The sequence below is a fragment of the Diabrotica undecimpunctata genome, chromosome 6 (genome assembly GCF_040954645.1).
Source record: "Diabrotica undecimpunctata isolate CICGRU chromosome 6, icDiaUnde3, whole genome shotgun sequence".
NCBI lineage: Eukaryota > Metazoa > Arthropoda > Insecta > Coleoptera > Chrysomelidae > Diabrotica > Diabrotica undecimpunctata.
This window is the reverse complement of record NC_092808.1, coordinates 128,861,901-128,887,262: the sequence shown is the minus strand read 5'-3', so window position 1 is coordinate 128,887,262 and position 25,362 is coordinate 128,861,901. Positions and strand designations below refer to the sequence as shown.

The following is a 25,362-nucleotide window of genomic DNA, read 5'->3' as shown; positions in this document are numbered from 1 at the left end:
AATATATTATTATTGGAAAATTTTTTATTGTGGACTATGCCCGCCGAAAAACGAAAAAGTATCATTCTAGAAGTAGTTAAACACAAATAAATAATTCATTTAAAGAAATTAAAAAACAAATATTACATTCTACTGTACAAAATACCTAAAGATTAAAGTCAACTAAATAAAAGGTTCAAATGTAACACATTTTTTTGCAAGACAATAACCTAGCCTATTACGTCTCAAGGCTGTTGTGACGTGATCGTAGCACATGCATTTCTTGTTTTATTTTCTAAATCGACTAGATTATTATGCCCTAACGAGATCGTTGCCACAGGTGATGGATTTAATATGTTCGCAGAAAAAGAAATCCACAGGAGCGAAGTTGGGAAATCACGCAGGCCATTTAATTGGGATTGTTCTGTTTATAATGCGATCTTGAAAAACTGTGTTTAATAATTTCTCACGATACGCGCATTATGAACGGAACATCCATCCTGTTGATACCAGATATCGTTTAAACGTACATCTGGAAGACTCTGAATAGCTGGAATAATGTTATCTTGTAAAAGAGCAAGATATTTAGCTGAATTCACAATTCCCTCAATGAAAAATGGACCAATTACATGGTCACCTAAAATGCCGATCTACACATTAAGTTTTCTGAAAAGATTGTGATGATCCCCTATTGAAAATTACGATTCATCGACGAAAATAATATTTTTTTATAAATATACAGGGTGAGTCACGCTCAACGGGACGGAGCCTACCGGGGAAACGGCTAAAGATATTAAAAATTTCTTTTGCAGGAATACGTAGGTTAGTACCGACTACAAATTAAAATTTGTGAGATATATACAGGGTATCCCAATTTGGCGTAATGATATAAACTTATACTTTTTTAAATAGAACAACATATATTTCACTTTAATTTTGAATTCTACTGAACAAAATAATGTTACTTTATTCAACATTCCCTATACCTATTTTTGACCGGTTTCGATTTATTTGGGTTTTTCTGAAAATGTACTATTCGCGAAATTAATTAATTACACAATATCGCATGAATTTTAATTAACGCCTTCTTGTCAGTTAATTGTCAAGTGTCCATGCTTTACATCAGAATAATTACCATTTGAAACTAATCTACAGAGTGTTCGCAATCTGAAGTGTCAATGCTGTACCATATTTTGTATAATTACTTTCTTAACTTAAATGGGACACCCTGTATTTTACTTTAATTTTGAATTCTAGTTAAAAAAATAATATTACTTTATTAAACAATCCCTATACCTATCTTTGAGCATTTTCGATTTATTTGCGTTTTTTTGAAAATGCACTATGTATTCTTGAAATTAATTAATTTTTATCACTTTATTACATAAAGTTCTACTCTAACTTAAACAAAAACCCTGTATTTGAATGTTGTAACAATTATTATAATCAAACTATTATAAAATTTTATATTAATATCTAGTATCTTCAAATCTATTTGCATTATGTTACCTGGAACATTAAATGTCATTAATTACATAGCTCGTTATTATAAAGAATGCCATGAAAAAACAAAAGGTACCTAGCTATCAAACTAATTGTCAAACTATTAACTGTATTGCTTTCAATTAAATAGAAATGGCAGATTATTCAATTGAAGACCGAGTAGATATGATTTTAATACTGGGTGAATGTGATCAAAACAGTTTGTTAGCATCAAGAGTCTATGCTGAGAGATTTCCCTTAAAACGTCATCCTCGTAAAGAAGTATTTGACAGAGTCTTAACAAGGTTTCGTGAAACTGGCAGTGTTGTTTTTACTAAACGAAAATTAATAAATCCGATAACTGAAGATGAAAATACCGAATTAGAAGTTATTCAATCAGTTATTGAAAATCCAAATACAAGTACAAGGACGATGGCCAGGGAGATTGAAGTAAGCCAAACTAGTATATGCAGAATTCTTAAAAAATATCAATATCACCCATACCATATTCAAATGCATCAGCATTTGTATGGAACTGATTTTGAACGTAGGTTAGAATTTTGTTTATGGTTTCTAGACAAAACGGGAGCAGACCAACATTTTTTTTATAAAATTTTGTTCACTGATGAATCTACTTTCCATAATAATGGACTCGTGAACCGACATAACTTTCACTATTATAATACGGAAAATCAACATGAATATAGATGTACTGATCGACAAAACCGATGGTCCCTTAATGTATATGGTGGAATAATAGAACATGTGATAGGACCGTATTTTTTTAATGGCCATTTAAATGGACAAAAGTTTTTAAGATTTCTACGAAGAGACTTTTGGTTACTTTTGCAAATTATCCCTTTAAATATTAGAAGAACAATGTTTCTGAAGCTAGACGGTGCTCCAGCACATTACACGCGTAACGTTAGAGAATATTTAGACAGAAAATTTCCCGGAAAGTGGATAGGTAGGGGTGGTGCTGTCAATTGGCCCCCTAGATCACCTGGGTTAACATCAATGGACTTTTTTTTGGGGATATATTAAAAGTTTGGTTTATCAAACTCCACCTACAACCGCTGAAGACATGAAAACGCGTATTCGTAATGCGTTTGCAACAGTTACTCCAGAAATGCTAAGAAGAGTAAAACAAAATTTTGAACACAGAGTGAGGTTATGTATTGAAGAAAATGGACACCATTTTGAACATTTAATGTAAATTAATTTTTTTCTAGTGTGTTTTGTTTAACTTTATGTAATAAAGTGTAATTAATTAATTTCAAGAATAGTGCATTTTCAAAAAACCCAAATTAATCGAAAATTATAAAGGATAGGTATAGGGATTGTTTAATAAAGTAATATTATTTTTTTGATTAGAATTCAAAATTAAAGTAAAATACCATTTAAGTTAAGAAAGTAATTAAACAAACTATTATACAGCATTGACACTTCGTATTGCGAACACTCTGTAGATTAATTTCAATTGGTAATTATTCTGATGTAAAGCATGGACACTTGAAAATTAATTGACAAAAAGGCGTTAATTATAATTGATGCGATATTGTGTAATTAATTAATTTCGCGAATAGTAAATTTTCAGAAAAACCCAAATAAATCGAAACCGGTCAAAAATAGGTATAGGGAATGTTGAATAAAGTAACATTATTTTGTTCAGTAGAATTCAAAATTAAAGTGAAATATAGGTTATTCCATTTAAAAAATTATAAGTTTATATCATTACGCCAAATTGGGACACCCTGTATATATCTCACAAATTTTAATTTGTAGCCGGTACTGACCTACGTATTCCTACAAAAGGAATTTTTAATATCTTTAGCCATTTCCCCGATAGGCTCCGTCCCGTTGAGCGTGACTCACCCTGTATAATTTTTGTGAGATGCATTCATTACAGCTTCACAAAACTCCATTCTACGAAATGGATCTGCGGGAAATAACTCCTGAGGTTTCGAATATTTAAATTTCTAAAGCCATATTTTTTAACTTTATTACTTGTGGCATGCGAGACCTCCAACTCCTTGGCAACAATTCTAGTGGTTCTGGAGTTATCCACCTCAATGATAGCACAAATACTTTCAACTCCCGTTTTGATTTACTACTGTCTTTCCAGGGACATCTCTTTTCTTTTGTGACATTTTTTACAATATTGTAAACAATAATGTGTTTTAAAACTATTTACAATATTTGCAATTGTTCGTCTACAAGGTATAGGTCTATTCCTATTTTCGAAAGTATTAGCAAAAATACCTACACATTCTGACAAAAAATTGCCTTGACAATATCATTTATTTATTTGAACCTTTTCTGGAGAAGTGTAAATAAACATTTTAAAACGATATTCTTCGCGAAAATAAATGTGAAACTTTTGTGTAGTGTTGTGAGATATTGGCATAGACTGGAGAAAGCGCAGTTGCCACATTTATTTCATGTATATGAACTGTCCAGCTGAAAGATTTACGTACTGTATAACTGTATAGTTGTAGTATGGTTAGCGGGGCACTATTTTGTATTCGAACAAGTTATTTTGCCAAACATGGTTTTGCTGAACCGTAAATAATACAAGCGTAATTGAACTTAGACTTAATCAACAACTTATATAAGAGTCAGAGTTTTACTATCCCCTCCCTACATGTTGTGTGCAATAGTTTTTATACTGCTAACTGCAGATTGATAACTTAGACTTAACTTAGTACTTTTTAGATCATGAATGTAGTGATTCCAGCATAATCTGTTGTCAAATGCCATGTCTAAACATTCAATTTTGTCAACATACTTTATGTCTTTATTAAATAGTTTTAATTCAGAAGTGACATAACTTCTTTTTTTTTAAATAATATAGTCTTTGTTTTTGTGGTTGATAATTGAACACTAGTAGAATTTGTCCACGATTCAAGATTCCATAGCACTTTCTTTCGATGGACCTGGAGAGTTTTATCATTTATCCACTTAACAAAAATGATTAAATCATAAGCAAAGAGTCTAGTCTCTACTGGTAAGTCACACGTGAAGATAAAAATCTTTATTGCAATACAAAATAGTGAGATACTTAAATTAGATCCAGTGGGTACTTGTTTTTGAGTTATATGGAAATTAATAAGCTGCCACTGAAGCAGACCTTGCTTAACTATGTGAAATTTTATGTTTAAAGATTTTTCACCTTTTATCGGGAGTGTCAAAGTTGGATATATTTCCTGCTTTAATTTTGTATCCTTTGCAAAATTTTTGATGCAGAAACTCTAAAAAATGCAAAATGCAGCCCAAAAAATCTCATATTATTTATTATTTTTTAATAGCTTATTTATCCATGACATTACCTGTCATGCTATCCACACGTTCTTGAATTTTTTAAAGTCAATAATAGGTTTATCAGCAGCTGCTTCTCGTTAAGTGAATTTAAACACTGAGTGTATTATTTCATAAACATGTATAAACAAAAATCACTATTAATAAAAATTATTAAAAATTGGGTTTTTACACAAAACTGGCAATATCACGACTCGCTTCGTACATTGAAAGTATCCAAATAAATATCTAAGCAGTTGTTAATCAGCTGAGCACTCTGTGTAGTAATTTTAAATTCGCTAAAGCACGTCTATTCGTATTCTGGTTCTACTGTAACGTGTAATTGTAATTACCAATTTGTATGTTATTTGTTCGTCACCGCCTTTGTTGTTTATAATTAGTAATTTGAGTTAATTAAATCTCTCAACCGAAATAAAAAATTTTGATGTTTGAGGGGTTGCGATCTATTATCATCATTTGGATCTTTCCTGTTCAGCATTACATCATATTCTGCATATCCGTATAGTTCGCATATCTAAGGTTCGTCATGCATTTGCCTCCAGTCGCTATTTCGCGTCTCCATCCTTGAAGGACTTATCTTATAATTTTCATTTAATACATTAAACCAGCGGTTCCCAACCTTTTAGCACTGGCGCCCCCTTTGAACACTGAAGATAGCTCACGCCTCCCCTCCAGTCAATAATTGGTTGGTTCAAGTTAGAACAGTGAAATTGTGAAACTGACGATGCTAACTTTACGTTAGCAAAAGCTGGGATGCAAAATAAAAATCCAGATATATTTAAATACTAAAGTTTATTTGATGTCTCATTAAACTTAACATTGTTTATTTATTTGAGAAAAAGAATAATCAAAAAATCAAATACGCATATAAACTTGAAAGTCTTATATGAGTGTTTTTGCACTTTCAATGAGAGGGTTGGCATTGTCTGTTCTTGACAAGTTTTTCGATATTCGGTTGAAACTCTGTCAGAACACACCTCAAGTCACTTTCAACGTCCAGCCTTGAACGGTATTATGATTTTATATATGCCAATGCAGAACAAACCAGATTCGCAAAGATATGTGGATGAAAACTGGACTAATAACTTCGCAGATACTAAAGCCACTTCTGGATAAACAGGAAAGTAAATTAACCAAAATTTTTCCAAGTCTATGTTTGCATAATCTGCTTTTGCTTGTGAATCACATTTTAAGTCAATTGTCTGCTCTTAAAGGTTAACTGGCAGACTGTGGAAGAACTTCGATATTAAAAGGATCTCTTGTCAACTTAAATTCTCAGTTTTCCGAGCTAACATCTGAAAAGTACTTTCGAATTTGATTTTTCAGTTCTTCCAAATGCCGTGATATGACGTCTTTCAAATCCGAAACTAGATGTAGTGGAAGGGTTTGAATATCATCGAGGAGGTCGTTCAGTTTAGAAAAAGAGGAAAAGTTTGACTTGGAACTGTAAAGGCGGCGTTGCCAAAGCAATATTTTTTCTATAAACCCCTTAATTGCATCATAAGTGTTTAAGAGGTTTTTACGGCCTCTGGTTAACTATTTTAATTGCTAAATTTAATGTGACGTTGAGAGGTTTAGGTAAAGTCTGACTAGCTAAAGCTTGTCTGTGAATAATGCAGTGAGAACCAATTATTCTAGGGTTCTTCTTTTTTGCTAATTCCATAAATCCAGATCGACATCTTTTCATGGCTTGGGACCCATCAGTACATCAGTGCCAATTACTTTCTCCCATGGAAGTTCATTGATTACTAAAAAATCTTCAAGAGCAGAAAATATGTCAATGGCTTTATTTGTTATTTCAAGAGATGTTGAAAACAATATTTCCTCCAGGAACCGTTTTCTGTCAATAAATCGACAGTAAAACAATAACTGTGCATGCTTTGAAATATCAGTTGTTTCGTCACACTGCAAAGAAAAAAACGGTGAACCTTTTAATTTTTGCAATAGTTGATTTTTCAAATTCAGAGCCATGCCATTAATTCTACGTTTTACTGTGTCGTTTGAGAGAGAAATTTTTTCTACTTTCTTACAACTGTCTTCACTAAGTACGGTACTACAAGCAGTAAGTAAACAAGGTTTAATTAGTGACTCACCAATAGTATGTGGTTTCTTGTCTTTAACTATCAAAAGTGCTATTTTGTATGATGCTTCCACAGTTCTCATTTTCAACACGAAAAGTTGCAGTAGAGTCAAGTTTTATACGTTTTAGGATGCTTTTTTTGGCAATAAAAAATTCTGGGCCTTTATCTTTTAAAGAATAATGGTTTGTAATTAGATGCCGTTCCAAACGTCCGGGGCACATTGCATCATTACTAAGAACAGCAAGGCAGTTGACACACTGAGGTAAACGACTGCTGTTTTTCTCCATAAAGGTAAAACCATACTTGATACAATCGTCTGAATACAATCTTTTCTTTGGAAGTGACTTAGCCATTTTCAAAGCTGTTACACAACACTATTAAATAATTCACAATCACTCTGTTATTAAATAACGATTACACTGATTGCTACAAACAGCACACAGACACTGTCGACTGAGACTGACGCGCGAGACAGAGTCACTAAACTGGAGCCAGGAGTGCTTGCAATACAGTGTTGGTAAATATACTTTGCGCTCCTACGATGTTGCCATACACAAGACTGTCGTGTTTAACTCAGGTGGTGTGTTTGAGTAAAACGATTTTAATCACGTTTATATAAAGAAATATTTCTAAACAAAACAAAAATACGAAATACAAAATATTTTGTTTTTTAACAAAATATATATTTTTTAATTTTTATTTTTTTTCTTTGTACCCTCACGCGTCCCCTGAAATTCTCTCACGCCCCCCCCCCCCCCAGGTTGAGAACCACTGCATTAAACAGTATGACTGATAAAATATAGTCTGGTTTCATACCAGATTTTGCTCTAAATAATTTGAAAAGATTATTGTTAACCTTTCGGACACTGTCTTGGATTATATTTTGAAACTACCATATTTTCCAAGATGAATCGTATATTTCTCTAGTCAGGCGACTAAACGATTTAGTGTAATGCAATTAGTATTAACAGGTTTAAATATGAAATTTACATTTTTCAATTTTTTTTTAAATAAACATTGTTTGTTCTTGCTGTTTCTGTTAAAAGAACAAAATAGGAAAATTGGAGGAAAATGTACAAAAAATATAAGATCTTATTTTCTTAAAAAATATTTATTCACATTATTTAGTACAATAACACAATTTGGACGGATTCGTTACATTATAATTCAATTATTGCAATGTTTCTTGAAAACAAAAAAAAAAACAGAGTTAAAAAGTTTCTAAAATAGTCTTTAAAACGTTTTATTATATTAAGTTAAAGTTAAAGGAAAAGGGAAACTACGGCATCTTAAAATCTATAAAGTTCTTAATTTGTATAAACGACCAATATTTTTTTGAGACCATCAACTATAAACAGAATAAAGAGAATAGGGAACAAAGTCATGGACAACAAAATTGTGTCCTTAGGAGTAAAACATCTTAATCCTGAATATATTGGTAATAATGCCTCGTGAGTACACAAAACAAAGTAAAAAAATTTCTCAAAAGATTACCAAGTATGCTCTAGGACTTACCAAAATAAACAGAAAAATGACTGTAATAGTATGATTCAAACTAACCAAGTATGTATGTATATACTTATATGTGCAGTACCCTAATTGCAAGTGATAGATAGATCTTTTTGTTTGGTTGCCATGGATGTTCTATATTTACATGTGATTAGGCTTTATAGAGATTAAAGAATCCACACGACGATCTGGGAAAGATGGAAAAACAAAATCGATTTCATCGCAAAATCAATCTCGTATTTTTTCTGCCCCACCCCTAAAAATATATTTAAAAACGGTAAGGAAATTATTAAAATAGTTTGAAACGGCCAAAGAAATAAATATTAGATCTACTCACAATCAGCTTACCTTGGCCTCTAAAATATTTTATAAAAAATAGTTCAATTTTCTTTCTGAAGTCTCTATTCCCAACATTACTTTCAAATGTAGAGTGCATCTACTACAATTATTTTAATGTGAATATTGTATTGATGACTTTCGAATATGTGATAAGACAGCTAAATATCTTTCGAATATGTGATAAGACTGCTGAATATAGAAAGAGGTAATCTCCTAACAAATAAATTAATACATATTGCGCCATCGCCGATGACATTAGCAATATGACTCATAAAATAGAAGAGGCGGCAGAAATATAATCACATTAAAAAACAGGGGCAGAAGAAAACGGACTAGAAATAAATATTCAAACGACAAAAAAGCTACCACATTCAAGAGCTAGGGTAAACAGACGCACAGTTGAATTAGAGGACGATATTGAAACTACAGGAAGTTTCACATATCTAGAAGTTGCATTAAACACTTATGGAACAGAAGGACCAAAAATTCAGTAAAGAATCGTAAACAAAAACAAAGCTTACTTTTGGCTCGCCCATATGTTCCGCTCCAAAAGCACACACTGAAAATCTAAAATCAGGGTCTACACAACTATTATCAGACCAATAAGTAGTATGTGATGGACGCGAGATATGGGTGACGGCAAAAGACACAAAACGAAAGCTGGAGGCCTTTAAAAGAAGTCACGAAGATATTTGGAACTATTAACAAAAATGGAGTATGGAAAAACTCTACCAACTGTTCAAAGAGGCACCGATCTCAGAATTCGTTAAACTTTAGAGACTTTGTTGGGCTAGTTATGTAGGGAGAATGGAGACCGAAAGATTGCCAAAAAGAGTCCTAGATAGTAAAATGCAGAGCGAAAGACCAAAAGGATAAAAAAATTACTACAGGGAACATGGAGAAAATCGGCGTGGGACCGACAAGTTTGGAGGCATAATTTGAATGAGGCCAAGGCTCGTTTTGAGCTTTAGCGCCATTGCAGAGAGATTGTCTTGATGAGTGTAAATTGTTTCTATATATTGTCGTCCATTTTTATCTAATTACCTCACAACCTGGTTACTAACCACCAAAACTAAATTTGGGGGCCCATTGATGTTTGTTTTTTTTTTAAATAAAAACATCTTGGATAACATACAAATCCAGAATATTTCTTCTCAGTTAGCCATATTACATTACTGATAGTGAAAAAATTTTCTAATTAATAAATAAATAACACACATTTGTAGCATTTAATTTATTATATTATAATAAATTAAAATAACTTTAATAAATATAACATTACTAAAAGTTTAACAGACTCATTTTAATAGTTAAATCTCTGGTTGTTTCCTAATTTTTTCCTTAAGAACAGCCCCACATTTTTCGATGTGCAGTAAAGCGAATGACCCTTAGACAACTACCTAACATAATTAAGCGTTAGGTATGATTCTGTATAACAACATGCCTTGCATCGGCATGTAAGTACAGTCTATATACTTTTTAAAACTATGCGTACATATTATTGTCATAATTTATAGTATATCCTAATAGAAGTAATTTGTATTTTTAGCATTATGAACGCCTAGAGGTATTATGCATTTCCTGCTTTGTTGTATAGAATAGATAGTTGGACACTAAAAATATAACATGAAAACAAGTTTTGAAAATATTTAAAATTTGGTGCTATAGGTGGATAACGAAAATATCATGGATTTAACGAATTATAAACGGCGAAGTACTGAAGGAGGATTCCTTGGCTGAGAAACCTTCGAGAATAGTATAATTGCAGCTCAGTGCACCTTTTCAGTGCGGCTGCCATTAAGACAAATAACCAATCTCCGATAAAGGAAGGAATCACGATAAGAAACATATGCTGCTGAATAGGAGAATATTATACGAACCATGATCTGTAACTTAAATCATCAGTTTCATAAGCAATGAGAGGCAATACTTGATGCTATTTTTATAATTTTACAGCTTAATTTATTTAATTTTATTACCTGAATTTTATTTTTTTATTTTCACTGTGCTTTGAGTTTTTTGAAAGCGTTTGACTGTGTTAATCATTCAGAATTAGTAAGATTGCTCCAGGAACGTTCGATAGATCAAAATAAACTTAAAATCATAAAGAACCTTTATATGAATCAAGTGGCATCTGTGAGAGTAGGATTGGAATATTCATCATATTTCTCAATCGAAAAAGGTGTACGACAGGGTTGTGTTCTGTCACCCCTTAAGTGACACTGAAGATGGGATCAAAATCAATGGACAGACTATTAGTAATCTTCGCTATGCTGATGATACACAGTCATAGTAGCTGATAGTCAAGAAGCACTACAACGAATAACATATATAGAATAAACACTGAAGGAGAACGACTGGGTTTGAAGATTAATATAGACAAGACGAAGGTAATGGTGGTTAGCAGAACACGAAATATGCAATTAAATATAAGAGTAAACAATAAGAACATCCAAAAGGACCCCAAGTTCAGATATCTCGGTAGTTGGATAACTGAAGATCTAGATCCAAACATAGAGATACGTAGCAGGATTGAGCAAGCCAGAACAGCATTTACTAATATGAGAACCTTGCTAAGCAACAGCAGCCTTAACTTAACGCTTTGATATCGCTTTGTAAAATGTTACATTTACTCCATACTGCTATATGGTGTAGAAACCTGGACCATAAAGGCCAATGTGGTGAACCGATTGGAGGCTTTTGAAATGTGGGTATTTAGAAGACTACATAAAATTCCCTGGACAGATCACACAAGAAATGTCGAAGAATTAAATCGAATGGGCAGAGAACGAAAATTGCTTCCAATAATAAAAAGAAGAAAAACTGCTTACCTGGGTCATATATTTCGAAATTCCAAGTATCAGTTCTTAAAGCTTATTATGGAACGAAAGATAGAAGAAAAACGGGGCATCGGACGAAAGAAATACTCATGGCTTAATAGCATAAGGGATTTAACAAACCTCGATGCCCATGCACTATTTAGAGCGACACAAGACAGAGAGGAGTATGCCAGAATTATCGCCAACATCCACTAATGGATAGGGCACCATGAAAAGAAGTGCTTTGAAGTTTAACATTATCTTAACATTTTAAGACTATTTCATTATTATTACTGAAAAAATTGCAGTAGTTTTTTAATTTATTTTTATTGTATGTAATTGTTTTTGTAGTTTATAAAATACGTATTTTTTTCTTGTCTGATTTATCAGATAATTCGCAAACATAAGTTAAATAAAAAATGCAGATTTTCGCAGATTCTAAGGCTGTTGTAACTCTGTTTTTTTTACAAAATATTTTAATATCTACATAAAACAATTTGTCATCCTAGTACAGTTCGTTATAAATAAAAATACTAACTATATACAAAGTTATGTCAATAAGACATTTCATAATACTTTAAGTATGATATTTACAGTCTGTAAATCCAAAGCTAAAACATAACGTTTTTATACATTTTTTTTTGAAGATAAAACGCAAAAAACATTTACAATGAACCATCTGTCGCAAAACAAGTTTTTAAAAAGAATTGTTTAGATTCGCGGTTATTTTTTTTTTTCTAATAATATTTATTGTATCAAAAAAAAGGTCTTCATAAATGTTTAACATTTATTTGCATTTTGAAAGATTGTTTATCTCAGTTTTGCAATAGATGGCATACAAATTATTATTTTAACAAATATTATGGTTACCAAAAATTTGAAATTTTAGGTACGATCTCTTATTAAAATTTGTTTCAAAAATCTTTAAATGCTATTTTTTTATTAACTCCCTGAAAAGTAAACTGGACTTGCGTTTTAGGTTTTTCATTCATAATACTAAAAGGATTTTTTGTGTATATAAAACTTAATATTTCTGTTCAAGATTTTTGGTTTAATCGTGAGCTTCATTACAAATGTAGATAATAATTTCATACACCACTGGCAAACGAACTACCTTCAATTTAATGTCATACTTTTGTTAAAAAAATTACATATATTAGCATCCATCCTAAAGTATATGTTAAAACAAGATATGAAGAGGAAAATCATTATTTAAATATGAAGCAATTGGACTTCGTAAGTCCTAAGTTTTCCCTGCAACCCCCTTGCCATTCAACTTATCCACGACCCAGCTACTCCAAATAAACACTGAGTGCCGTTGGCATAAGTTTTGATTTATTTTGCTTGCCCTATCTCTGCCCCAATAATTTCTGTCTCCAATTTTCAACCCCAATAATAATACCCTATCTGGTAGGCAAAATTATTCGTTGCAATGTGGATTTTTATTTAGTTTTGCTATTGCAAATAATGGAAAGACGTCATTTAAGTCGCGAAACGCAGTGGCGTGCTATAGGGATGCTTCAAGCTGGCAGAAGTCCTTCACACGTATAGAAGGGCCATTAATCGTTTGTGGCTAATGTGTCAAGAAACTGATGATGTTTCTCAATGTCATACAGACCGTACAAGTAAAACCAACCAGATTGAAGACCGTTTTATTAGGTTGCTTTGCAAGATCGCATTGTAACTGCATCACAAGTACAAATGAGGCTGAAAGAGACCCATCAGGTGTTTGTAAGTGGCCAAACCATTAGAAATCGACTGCATGAAGTAGGATTAAATGCTCGAAGACCTGTAAGAGTGCCTGTGTTATTCAGAGGAAATCGCACTCGTCGACATTAGTGGGAACAAGAACACGCAGATTGGGTTAGACGTGAATAGGCCTCTACTTTGTTCACAGATGAGTCTCAATTTGGATTTGCATTAGATGCAACACTAGCAAGAATTTTGAGCCGATCCGAACCTATAGTTGTCCCCTTTGCACAACAAGCTAGTCCCCAATTTTAATTTATGCACGACAATGTGCGTCCGTATACTGCCAGGGTCGTGGGAACCTTCCTCGCAGATAATGAAGTTGAGGTTTTACGATGGCCTGTACAATCGCCAGATTTAAACCCAATTGAGCATGTATGGGACATATTGGGCAAACGCATTTTACAACAAAATGTTGCGTTCAATCAAGACAGCAACTGTTTGAGGGCCTTTCAATGGGTGGAACAGAATATCCCAGCAAGACATTAACCATCTGATCATGAATTTGCCTTACATATGTAGGACAGTAAACAATAACCGTGGAGATCATACACTATAGTTACTTAACTTAAAGACTACTTTTTTTGGGAGTTAAGGGGCAACAAATTAGTTTTTTTTTACCATTTTTTTTTACTTATAGAGTTCTCATTTAATTTTCTGAAGAGCTATTGCGTTAATTCTAAGAAAAAATGTTCATTTTATCGGGACACTTGTTTACAACTTTTTATTAAAAATATTTAAAGTAAATTATTTGAAATCCTTTTGTAATCTCGCATTTTGTTTTTGTTCCCTAGATTATTATGATGATATTTTGATGATGATTTTGATGTATAAAAGACAGTCAAAGTAAAAGAGTAACTTAATCAATAACTTATCCGAGATTTGGTGAATGGTGAGTAACATTGTAATATTCAATACGATAAAAATCACTTGGGAAAAAAATAAAAACTATAGAAATATGTTGTCACTTTGGTCGTTATTCTTACATGTCGATTTTGTGAAACATATTAATTATAGCTGAAAACTTGCGTATTTTTCCTATTTTTTTTTATTGAAACTAAATACAAGAGATCATACCTAGTACGATTTACTCGGGTATTCATTATAAATAAAAAAGAGAAAAAGCTCATAGAAAAGCAAATTTATAACAAAGTATTTAAAAAAATCTAAAAATGTGATAATATTCTAAATTAACAAAATTGTCTTGCATTGAAGAAGGAAAAGAATGTTTATTAAATAATTTTTAAATAATGTCTACATATATGGAGGATCGCTTTTGAAATGTCCCTAATGAATTTTAAATAAAAATAATGCAGGTAATTTCTTTAGAAAAATATTATCAAAAAATTAGTTCAAGTTAGAATTGATTAATTAAAATATATCAAATATCAGTAATAATATGTATTTAAAATACTGAATTTTGCTTAAAAATAAAATTAAAGATGATTATAAAGGAAGAAATAAAAAATAATTAAATGTATACAAACACTGCCACACGCAGAATATCAGGACTTGATTTTAAAAAAGATTTTTCTGATATAACAAGTATATATTTTCATATACTTCACGTGTCAGAAGTTCTAAAAGGAACAAGAGAAAAGTTAGGTACTATCGAAAGTAATTGAAAGTCACTTCAACTTATTAAATCACCATTCTGTCTTAGCAACTCTAGCCTCATTTCGTGTTCCCTAGCTTTAAGCCTCAAAGAGGCTATACTAGAACTGCGCCTATCCACGTCCGGAGGTGTCACCCCAGATCCTGAAGACCCGGGACTTAATGGTGGCGAGGCCGTGAATTCCTGCTTCGGCCGTTGCGCAGCCGATATATTTGCTAAAAGAGTCTGAAAGGAGCTGGCCGAAGGATACAATCCCACCGAAGGAGGCAGAAGAGGAGGCCCACCCCTGTGATATGACTGTGGTGATGGAAGGTATCCTGGAAGGACGTGGGGAGGATACCGGAATGTAAGGGAGTCAAAAGGTTTCCTTAAGCCGAACGGAAGATTAAAAGGATTGGGCAGCGTCGGAGCGACAACTGGAGGAGATGGTCCTGGAGCAGAGGGATTGAGGTAAGGATTGTAGGGGTGACCTGAAGGACCGACTTTCTCCTGTTTTCTCCATTTGGCTCGCCGATTTTGGAACCAGACCTGCAACACAAAAATTAATTTTTTAGTTTTTCCATATTTCTTTTTTATTGAAGCAAGAGGTAATATGACTGTGGTAATGTTATGAAATATAACGCGTTTATTATAAAGGGTGTTTTTTTTTAAAGGTATAGAACTTTCAAATTGAATAAAACAAAGATGATTTTTAGAAATTGACATGAAATTGAGTTTATTTGAAAGATAATCTTTTGACATTATAATTGAAACATGATTTCTGGCTTGATCGTCACGGTTGGCTCGACGTAGTCTAATCTAGAGGTCCAATTTTTGATGACTTTTTCCAACATTTGTGGCCATATATCGGCAATAACTCGGCGAATGTTGTTCTCCAAGTGGTCAATCGTTTCAAGCTCATCGACGTGACTAGTAACTTCACATATCCCCACCATAAATAGTCTGGCGTTGTTAAATCGCACGATCTTGGAGGCCAATTCACGGGTCCGAAACGTGAAAATTAGCGGTTCAATGATTTCACCAGCCTACAAAGCACACAAAACAGTTAGTTTTTTGGATGTAATGGTATATCAACATACACTTAAAGATTATCTTCAATCCAAATGTGGCAGTTTTGTTTGTTGACATAGCCATTTAACCAAAAGTGAGCTTCATCACTAAACAAAATTCGCTTATGAAAATCAGGATCAACGGCAACCTTGTTTTGGTCCCATTCACAGAATCTACGCCTTGCTAAACCATCGTGTAGCTTCAATTCTTGCACGAGTTGACAGTTAAATCACTTGACAGCTGTCAAAATGGCCGCCAGTTAAAAAAGTGTTGCCAACTTACATTTCTATACCTCTAAAAAAACACAAATTATGTAAAAAATACTACAAATAATTAATATTTTTGATAAAAATTCATTTTCAACACCTTTTTGTAATTATGACATAATTTTCTAAGTTATGTTATTTTCTAATGTGGTTTTTTTGTAATGAGAGAAAGTATTAAAAGTTTTACCTATATTCATATTTAATTTTTTATATGTAAGCCACAATTTTATTTTAAAAAGAGTTTATTGAGACGTTTCAATTTCCACTTCGAAAATCGTTCTCAAAATACAAAAGATTGATAAATTGATTAATGATTATTTATGTAAATTGTATCAAGATGCCACGAGAAAATAGCTTCAGAACAATATCGAGTAAGTAATTTTATCAATATTTTCTAAATGTTAATTCTTGAAGAACGGGTGCTGAATAAAGCGCCCGTGAGTGATTGCAAAAACAGACTTTGATATTTGAAAAGAACTGAAGTAGAAGACATAATAAATTAAGTGTTCGATTAGTAAAGACGAAATATTAAATATTTCTCTAACGATGCCCAAGGTATAGTTAAAAATGTGTATGAAGGTCTCTGAACTTTAAATTCTATTAGCGTCACTCGAAAAATCGAGACTGGTGTAGTAACCTTGCGGTATACCGTAATATACATTATGCATACATCAATACAGTAATGATATTTCCATACAATATATTTTTTTTATAATAACTGGAGAACAGTTTTACTAATTTTGATTTAATACATTTGTATGAAATTAAATAAAATTATATAAAATTAAATAAAATTAATATATATATATATATATATATATATATATATATATATATATATATATATATATATACATATATATATACATATATATATATACATATAATAAAATAAAACCAAATTAATAAATAAAATCAAATAATAAAACACTGAAAACTTTGTTTTCAAAACTTAAATTCTTATCACTACAGTTGTTTCGGCTGATTGCCTTTCTCAATTGAACTGTTTTTGGCATGGGTTTACACTTTATAGTCCCTAATGAAATAGGTTGAGGCGGGGAGGCCTGTTTGTCTCTAGCTGGTCATTCAGAATTATATCTGTAATTTTTAATTTGTTGATTTCCATAGATTCTAACAAAGATAGCTTAAGGCCTTTATTTTGAATGTGGAGAATTTTAAATTCGTCATTAAAAGAACGATTATGATCTAGAAGGTGAAGTGCGTATGTAGAATCTGTTTTTCTATTATTGAAAGCCCTTTTATGTTCTGCTATTCGTTTATTAAAATTTCTACCCGTTTGACCAATGTAAGTTTTTGGGCAGTCGCCACATTTAAGTTTGTTATTATTAAGTGTAAGTTTGTTAAGTGTTAAGTTTGTTTAACTTTCAGTGTTTTATTGTTACATAAAATGAATTTCCATCAAGTAACGGTCGAATCTATCAAAAATCAAATAAAATTAAATAAACTTTAAAAAAATAAATAAAATTAAAATATATATATAAAATTAAATAAAATTAAATCAAATTAAGTAGAATTAATAAAATTAAATAAAATAAAATAAAATTAAGCCAAATAAAGTAAAAGAAAATATAATTAAATACAACTAAATGTAATTAAAAGTAAATAAAATGAAATAAAATTAAATAAAATGAAGTATAATTAAATAAAATTTAAAAAAATAAATAAAATTATAAAAACAAGGAAACAAAGTATTTTACGACTTTAAGTATAAAATGCGTTGATTCGCATTAAGATTAAGAACCGCGTTTATTTACATTATAATAAAAGGTTATAATATAAAACTAATAAAAATAAAACTAATAGGCAATTTAGTGAGCGTCTTTATGACTCGTGAAGCTGAATATAAAACAAATACTGACAACTTTTTAAGAAGCTGACGCTGTACATCTGATGTTATCAGCAATTCGGCGGGCAGCTTTTGAAAGAGGTATGGATTGAAATTGTTCGGCAAAATTATCTCCAAACATAGTTTCTGCAATCTTTATCACAGCTAGCACAATAAGGTCTTCACCAATGGTGTGACCTTTTAACATCTGGTTATTTTATATACTTTGTAAGAGACAAAAAGATTTTTCGTTCCCAGACAAAGTTTTCTAAAGAATGATATTTGCTGTTCATATAACTGTAATTTCAATTTAAAGAATTCTCGTAGCTGTTAACGTACTCACTATGAAGTCTTTTCAAATGACCTCTAGGTTTCTTAGGGTTCATGTTGTCTGCTGCCAAAATTTTTAAACAAATGAGATACGTAGGTGTTTTTGCTTTATTTATTGTAGGAGCAGTAAATCTAAAAGATAGTTATTGATGCGAATATTTTCTTGATTTTCCCTTCTAACCCATGGTCGACTGTGCGCTTGTGAATGTTTTACTACTGCCTAATACTGAATTTACTGTCATAAAATTTACCAGAGTAACTCAGCTAAAACTGCGCGGTACCTCCAACAGCAGCAGCATTTATACACGCTTGCTCTGGTGTCGAGCCGATCTTCCAAGTATTCCAAAAAAATTGAAACCACGGTTAAAACTTCTCGAAGAAAGAGTAAGCTGCGAGGATATTCGATATACGTCCTAAATAACAGAAAGCAAATAAAAAACATTTGGGTATTATTATACGTGGCCGACAGATACTAGTTTACATATGGGATGCACCAGAGTGGCATTGATAAGTTCTAATCAATCATTCACCAATTCTCGACAATTTTACAGGTCTGTGATCAAGTTTTTGTATGAATGTTCTAGTCCTAGAATCTGTGGCACTAACAGAACGCTGCACTAAAGAGAATTAGTAGGATCAAAATTTGCATAGTATAATATACTGTAACGATGTGGATCGCCTTCTTCCCATCAACGCTTCGTACACAAGCACTACCACCGCTAAGTTCCACTTCCATTGATGCGCGCTAGAGGAGATGGAAAGCCGACAACCATTTAAAACAAGAACCGCCACATGAGAGAATCGAGCTCTATCAGAGTGTTGATCTGGGAAAAACTTCACTGGTCCTAGGGTGTTGATTGAAAGACAACCGCTTCTGCTAGAGTGTCGATCTAGTGGCAGTTCCTTACCGGTCTTAGAGTGTTAATCTGAGCTACACGTCTTTCATGGCTAAGTGTTGATTAGTCACTACCCGCTCCTTGCTGGATCGAGTGTTGCTCAATCCGTCTACCTCTAACCCAGACCATTCGTTTTCATTACTGAGTGGGTATTAACGAAAAAGAAAGTTACGGGACGCCATGAAAATTGTAATTGAAAATTGGTCCCCGAATACTGAAAGGTTGAGAAACGCTGCCTTAAAATCAATTTTAATTACTAATGCATATTAGGTTTAATGATATAATTGTTTACTCAAATTGTAAAAAACAATTATTGCTTTTAAAAATTTTTGCTTATCACCTAACTCCTTGTTCTATTCGCCCCTAATTAAATAAACAACCTTTAGTGTAGTTATTTTTGTAAAAAAATACATAATTTGCAAACAATCTCAGTATATTTACAATAAATGGAAAGCATGCATTAGCCAACAGTATAATTTCGTTACTTTGTAAAAGTAAATTACCTTCGAAATGAATCCAATCATGTTTTTGTAGTCATATCGACAGATAAAATGGCCATTACTATAAGTCCATCACATTTAATTGACCTAACGGTAAATATTACCTGTATTTACATCACACTAATTAAATTCTCAATTAAGAAATTGCATACATACAAGCGAATAGTTTGTTTTTATCTATTAGCTACTAGATAGGATACTTCTAAGAAATTATATTATTAATTAGTGGTAATATTTTTAAGATTAATGGAAAATCACTGTAATTACTGATCATAAAATTATCATTATATATTTAAACTAGAACAAGGGAGAAAAAGAAGGAGTGTAGTAGTCTGAAGTGAATGTACAATGACTTAAGATGACTAAAAAGTTGCGTAGACAAGGTTGCAGCATGGCCTTCTCTTTTCATCGTTCGAAAATGTTTCGTATTCTATGACTTTGTGTTAGAAACAACAAAATTGCCTGGCTAAATTAGCCAGGCAAAGTATGACTAAATAATATATATTTAAATTAAACAAATTATGTTTTTATTACTTGAGAATAAAATTCTTTACTAGTGTTGGTAATATTATCTCTCCTAATTATTTTGAGCCCTATTGATACGGTCCTAAGATCTCTGAAATTACTTTAATGTTTTTACAAATTTCCGTGTGGAGTTGTCTGTCTCCCATCGGACACGTCCCTAGGTGGTAGATAGGGGAACGCATTAACCGGTCCTAGGACCGGTGGGTAGTTGGGAAATAAAAATACCAACCGCGAACCAAAACAGACTAAGGTATGACAACCCTAACAATCTCTGGCCCTCCCGGTCAGAGGTTGGGCTAGAGGCCGACCACCTCTTCCCGTAAAAAAACATATGTTACGGAACCTCAGAAACTATCATTTGGACAGAACTCACGATGACGACACTGCAAAGGAAAAATGGAATCGACATTGGGAACATGGAGTACCCGACCCCTGTACTGAACTGGAGCACTCCCATCTTTACTAGACATAATAAACAAATACAAAGTAGATGTTTTAACACTGCAGCCAATGCGGTGGACGGGAACTGGTACTCTTGACAAGAGAACCCATTCAATATATTATAGCTGCAATGAAAGCCAACACATGAATGGGGTGGGATTTATTATAAACCAAAGAACAAAAGACCTTATTATTGACTTTAAAGCCTACAGTCGAAGAATGTGCTATTTGCGCTTAAAAGGCAAATTCTTTAATTACAGTTTGATCAATGCACATGCCCCAACTGATAACAAACCAGAGAATAGTTCTTCGAAAACTTAGAGCAAGCTTAAAAAGGATGTCTCAGAAATGATATTAAAATTGTATTAGGTGACACAAATGCAAGAATAGAACGAGAGCGAGTTTTTAAGCCCACGATAGGAAAGCATAGCCTACACATCAGTAGCAATAAAGGATTACGACTGATAGACTTCACAGCAGCACTAAATATGAGAGTCTCTAGCACCTATTTTGAACATAATAACATACACGAGGTAACATGGACCTCTCCCGATGAAAAAACAACGAGTCAGATTGATCACATCTTAATAGATTCAAGGCATGAAACAGACGTAACATACTACAGAAGTTATAGAGGCGCAAACATAGACTCATATCATTGCCTAGTAATCTTAAAATTGGGGGCTAGAATTTCAAACACCAGTAAAGAAAATAAAATGGATAACAAAAATGGAATGAGCAAAAGTTGAGAGATGCGACAATTGTAGAACGGTACTCGGAAAACATCACCAAAGGCTAAGGAATCAAAATGTAAATGAAGAAGCCCACACAGATATAGACACCTACTGGACCAGAATAAAGGAAGACATTGAAGCAGCAGAGGAAGATGAAATCATCATCATCATCTTTGGCTTTACAACCCTGTGTGGGTCTTTGCTTGTTCAAGAACTAGTCTCCATTCTCTCTCTCTTCCTGGTTCCTACTGGCTCTTGATATAATATCTGTCTTTGGGGGTCTCCAGTGTCCATTCTTTCAAGGTGTCCTAGCCACCTTAGTCTATTAATTTTAATAGACCGGACGATGTTGCATTTTTCCTAGCATTGATACAATTCAAAATTGTAGCGCCTGCGCCATATCCCGCTTTCTTATACTCCTCCGTATATGTGTTATTCGTCGTTTTTTACCATAGTCCATGTCTCTGACGAGTATGTCAGGACAGGTTTAATATGAGTTTTATGTATTAGTATCTTGGTTTTTCTGCTAATTATGTGTGATGTTAAGAGCTGCTTTAGTTCAAGGTAAGCTCTGTTCGCCAGATATATTCTTCTCTTAATTTCTATGTTTACTAGATTGCTGTTATTTAGTTGTGTTCCAAGATATATAAACTCCGAGACCCCTTCGAATGTGTGTGCTTCTGTCACCAGATCTTTTGGTGTCGCTATTTGTGTGCTGTTTGTGACCTTCATGTATTTTGTTTTGGATCGTTGACCTGCAGTCCCATTGTCTTCGTGGCTTTTTCTAATGTTTCAAAAGCCTGTATCAGGTCACTTTTTGTCCGTGTTACTATGTCATCTGCGTAGGCCAATATCTGTACACTTCTATTGATGATCGTACCTCTGGTTGTTATGCCCAATTTCTCTATGGCTCTTTCTAGCGCGATGTTAAACAATAGGCACGATAGACTGTCTCCCTGGCGTAATCCAGTATGTGTTTGAGAAGACCTTGACACTCTGTTTTGTACCTTGACTTTGCACTCAACTTTCGAAAGAGTTGGCTTTGCCAATGTTATTAGATGCGACGGAATATCTAGTTCTGCCACGACGAAAGATGAAATAGGAACAGAAATGTGTGCCCGTAAAAATCATTGGTTTGATGATGAATGCGGGAATGCAACAAAAGAAAAAAATAAAGCCTACAGAAAGATGTTTACCCAACAAACTAGAAGAACTGTAGAGAATTACCAGACAAAGAAAAGAGAAGCAAAGAGTATACACAAAAAAACGAAACCACTTAAATAAGGAACTTAAATATATAGAAAACCTCAACAAAAACAAGAGTAGAGTAGAGTACGAATTCACGAAGAATTATCTGAAGGTTTTAAAACAAATAAAGGGCTGCGTTAGGGAGACCCTATTTCCTGTATACTGTTCAATCTGGCTCTGTAAAAAGTAATACGTATGTCATAAATCAGAACCATTGGTTTAATATATATTAAATCAGTGCAAATGCTTGCCTATGCTGATGATATCAATATTGTTGGGAGAACAGAAAACGCTGTACGAGAGGCGTATGTAGCAATAAAGCAATCAGCTACAAAACTCTCCTTGATAGACCCATTGGTCAGAGAAGAAGAGGAAGACCCAAAACAAGGTTCCTTGATAACATTGATGAAATCATGAGAAATATGAGAATACGTGCTTGGCGGAGAGAGGCGATTGATAGGCACGACTGGAGAGAAATTCTTGAGAAGGCTCTAAGACCCACGCAGGGTTGTAGATGATGATGACTTCACAAACGTACATGATCAGTAATTGTACAAATGGTAAAGCAGTTGAAACAACACATTACTGACAATCTAGAAAAACGTCAAAGTGCACCTAGATTGGAAGAAACCAACGTGACAGATTTTCAAAACAGCAGCTACAGAGTAAAAGTAAAAAAAAACTTAAAACAACAAGATACAAGGAACAGGACTGCATTACATTTGAAATTTTGAAGATAATGAATGACAGAAGAAAATTTAGGACAACAACAAGAACAAAAATTATCCGGTATGCATTCAGTTAAAAAATAAATATAAAAAGCAAAAGAAGCGTACTATTCAGAAAAATGTAAGAAACACTTGCAAAACAAATATGACAACTTCAATTTAGTTAAAAGAGTCAAAGAACTAGCTGGAAAAAGAACACGCATTTCTTAACTGTAAAAGAAATGAAATGTTAGATATTGCTCACGGTGTATTGTAAACTAAAATATTTTATACAACTTTTATAAAAATAATCAGAAATCGATTTTTTGTTTAAATCGCGTTAAGAACCAATTTCGTCTGGTCAAGAACGATAATAGCTTCTTATAGGTATACATTATTACCTTGGTCGACACGTAATTAAATTAAAAAATCTCGACGGGCCCCTCATAAATTCGGCAACAAAGCGAGCCGCGTAAATTTGAAACAATATGTTAGTTTGTAGTAATAGGCTCTCCAGGGCCCTAACAGCGGGCCACCATTCATCTAATTTCGAGCCCGGCAGGAGGTTTTTCGTTAGAACCGCCTCTGTTGTTCCAATGTGAGGTCGATCTAGTCACACATTCGTCATGTTTACACTGAGTCGAGAACGTTTAGAGAAGGAATGAATCCTAAAAAGGCCTAATTAGGTCTGTCAGAGTGATCATCAGTCTTGTTTTAAATGGATTCGGTGTTTTAACGACTATACATATATACAGATTTTTCATTTGTACCAAAACCTGTATAGAAACATATACATGAATATACATAATGACTTGAAGAATATGGTATTAGACACACAGGAAACACAAGGTTGAAATAATTAGGGAAATAATTTGACATCATATTTATTATTGTCTTCCTCTTGGAAGAGCAATGAAAAAGTCAAAATTATTTATGATGTGTATTCAACTAAATTGACAAGACACGATTAAAATCTGCTAAAAGTCATCACAATTATTGGCATTTATGCTCCAAAGGAAGGTAAAAATGAATCGTTGTTCTCTCGATTTTTTCTTTTTGGTTGGTTTTGTTGTCCTGTTTAGGTGTGACACCTCTGCAGGACGTGGTTTGTTTTTTTGTGATTTGCAATTTGCAATTTGTTCTGATAATTCTTTTATATAGGGAAGAGACATATAGTTTTTCTTTACCGTGTTGGTTTCATTGTTATTATTGTTATTGTAAAATTTATGCAGCCGCGATTTGAAAGTGTTGTCGATAAGGTGGTGTGGGTATGAATTAAGTGTAAGTGCTGTTTTTGCTTTTATCAATAGACCTCAGGCCATTAAAAAAGCAAAAACAGCACTAACACTTAATTCATACCCACACCACCTTATCGACACTTTCAAACACTTTCAAATCGCGACTGCATAAATTTTACAATAACAATAATAACAATGAAACCAACACGGTAAAGAAAAACTATATGTCTCTTCCCTATATAAAAGGATTATCAGAACAAATTGCAATTCTTCTGTCCAAACATAATATTACGGTTGCTCATAAAGGGCACAATCTTTTGAAAAAGAATTTTACAAGATTAAAAACAAAAACCCCTCTATTAAAAAGATCGCATGTTGTATATGAAATTCTCTGCTCGAATTGTGATGGAGTTTATATTGGACAAACCAGTCAGCTACTTAACTCAAGAATACTTTCCCACAAATATGACAAAAAGGACTTAACCGCCCTCACAAAACATGAAAACGAAAAAAAAACATAAATTTGATTTTGAGAAAACCAAGATCCTGGGAAGTGAACCCAACAGGAAGAAGAGAGAGCTTCTAGAGTCTATACAAATAAAAAAAAATAATAATGCAATAAATGATAAAAAAGATGTCAAAAATTTGAACAAAATATATTTTAACTTAATTTAAAAACACATAAAAAGA

At 32.9% G+C, this 25,362-nt stretch overlaps 1 protein-coding gene across 3 annotated transcripts in view; it reads right to left on the bottom strand.

The window, feature by feature from the left end:
• Nucleotides 1-10,022: 10,022 nt before the first annotated feature.
• al (aristaless related homeobox) overlaps nucleotides 10,023-25,362 on the bottom strand; it is a 513,209-nt gene continuing 497,869 nt past the window's right edge. For all 3 annotated transcript variants that reach the window (XM_072535378.1, XM_072535379.1, XM_072535380.1), the window contains one exon: nucleotides 10,023-15,419. In XM_072535378.1, coding sequence (XP_072391479.1) covers nucleotides 14,910-15,419 — 510 coding nt within the window. In that variant the 3' untranslated portion in view covers nucleotides 10,023-14,909. The remainder of the gene's footprint in view (nucleotides 15,420-25,362) is intronic.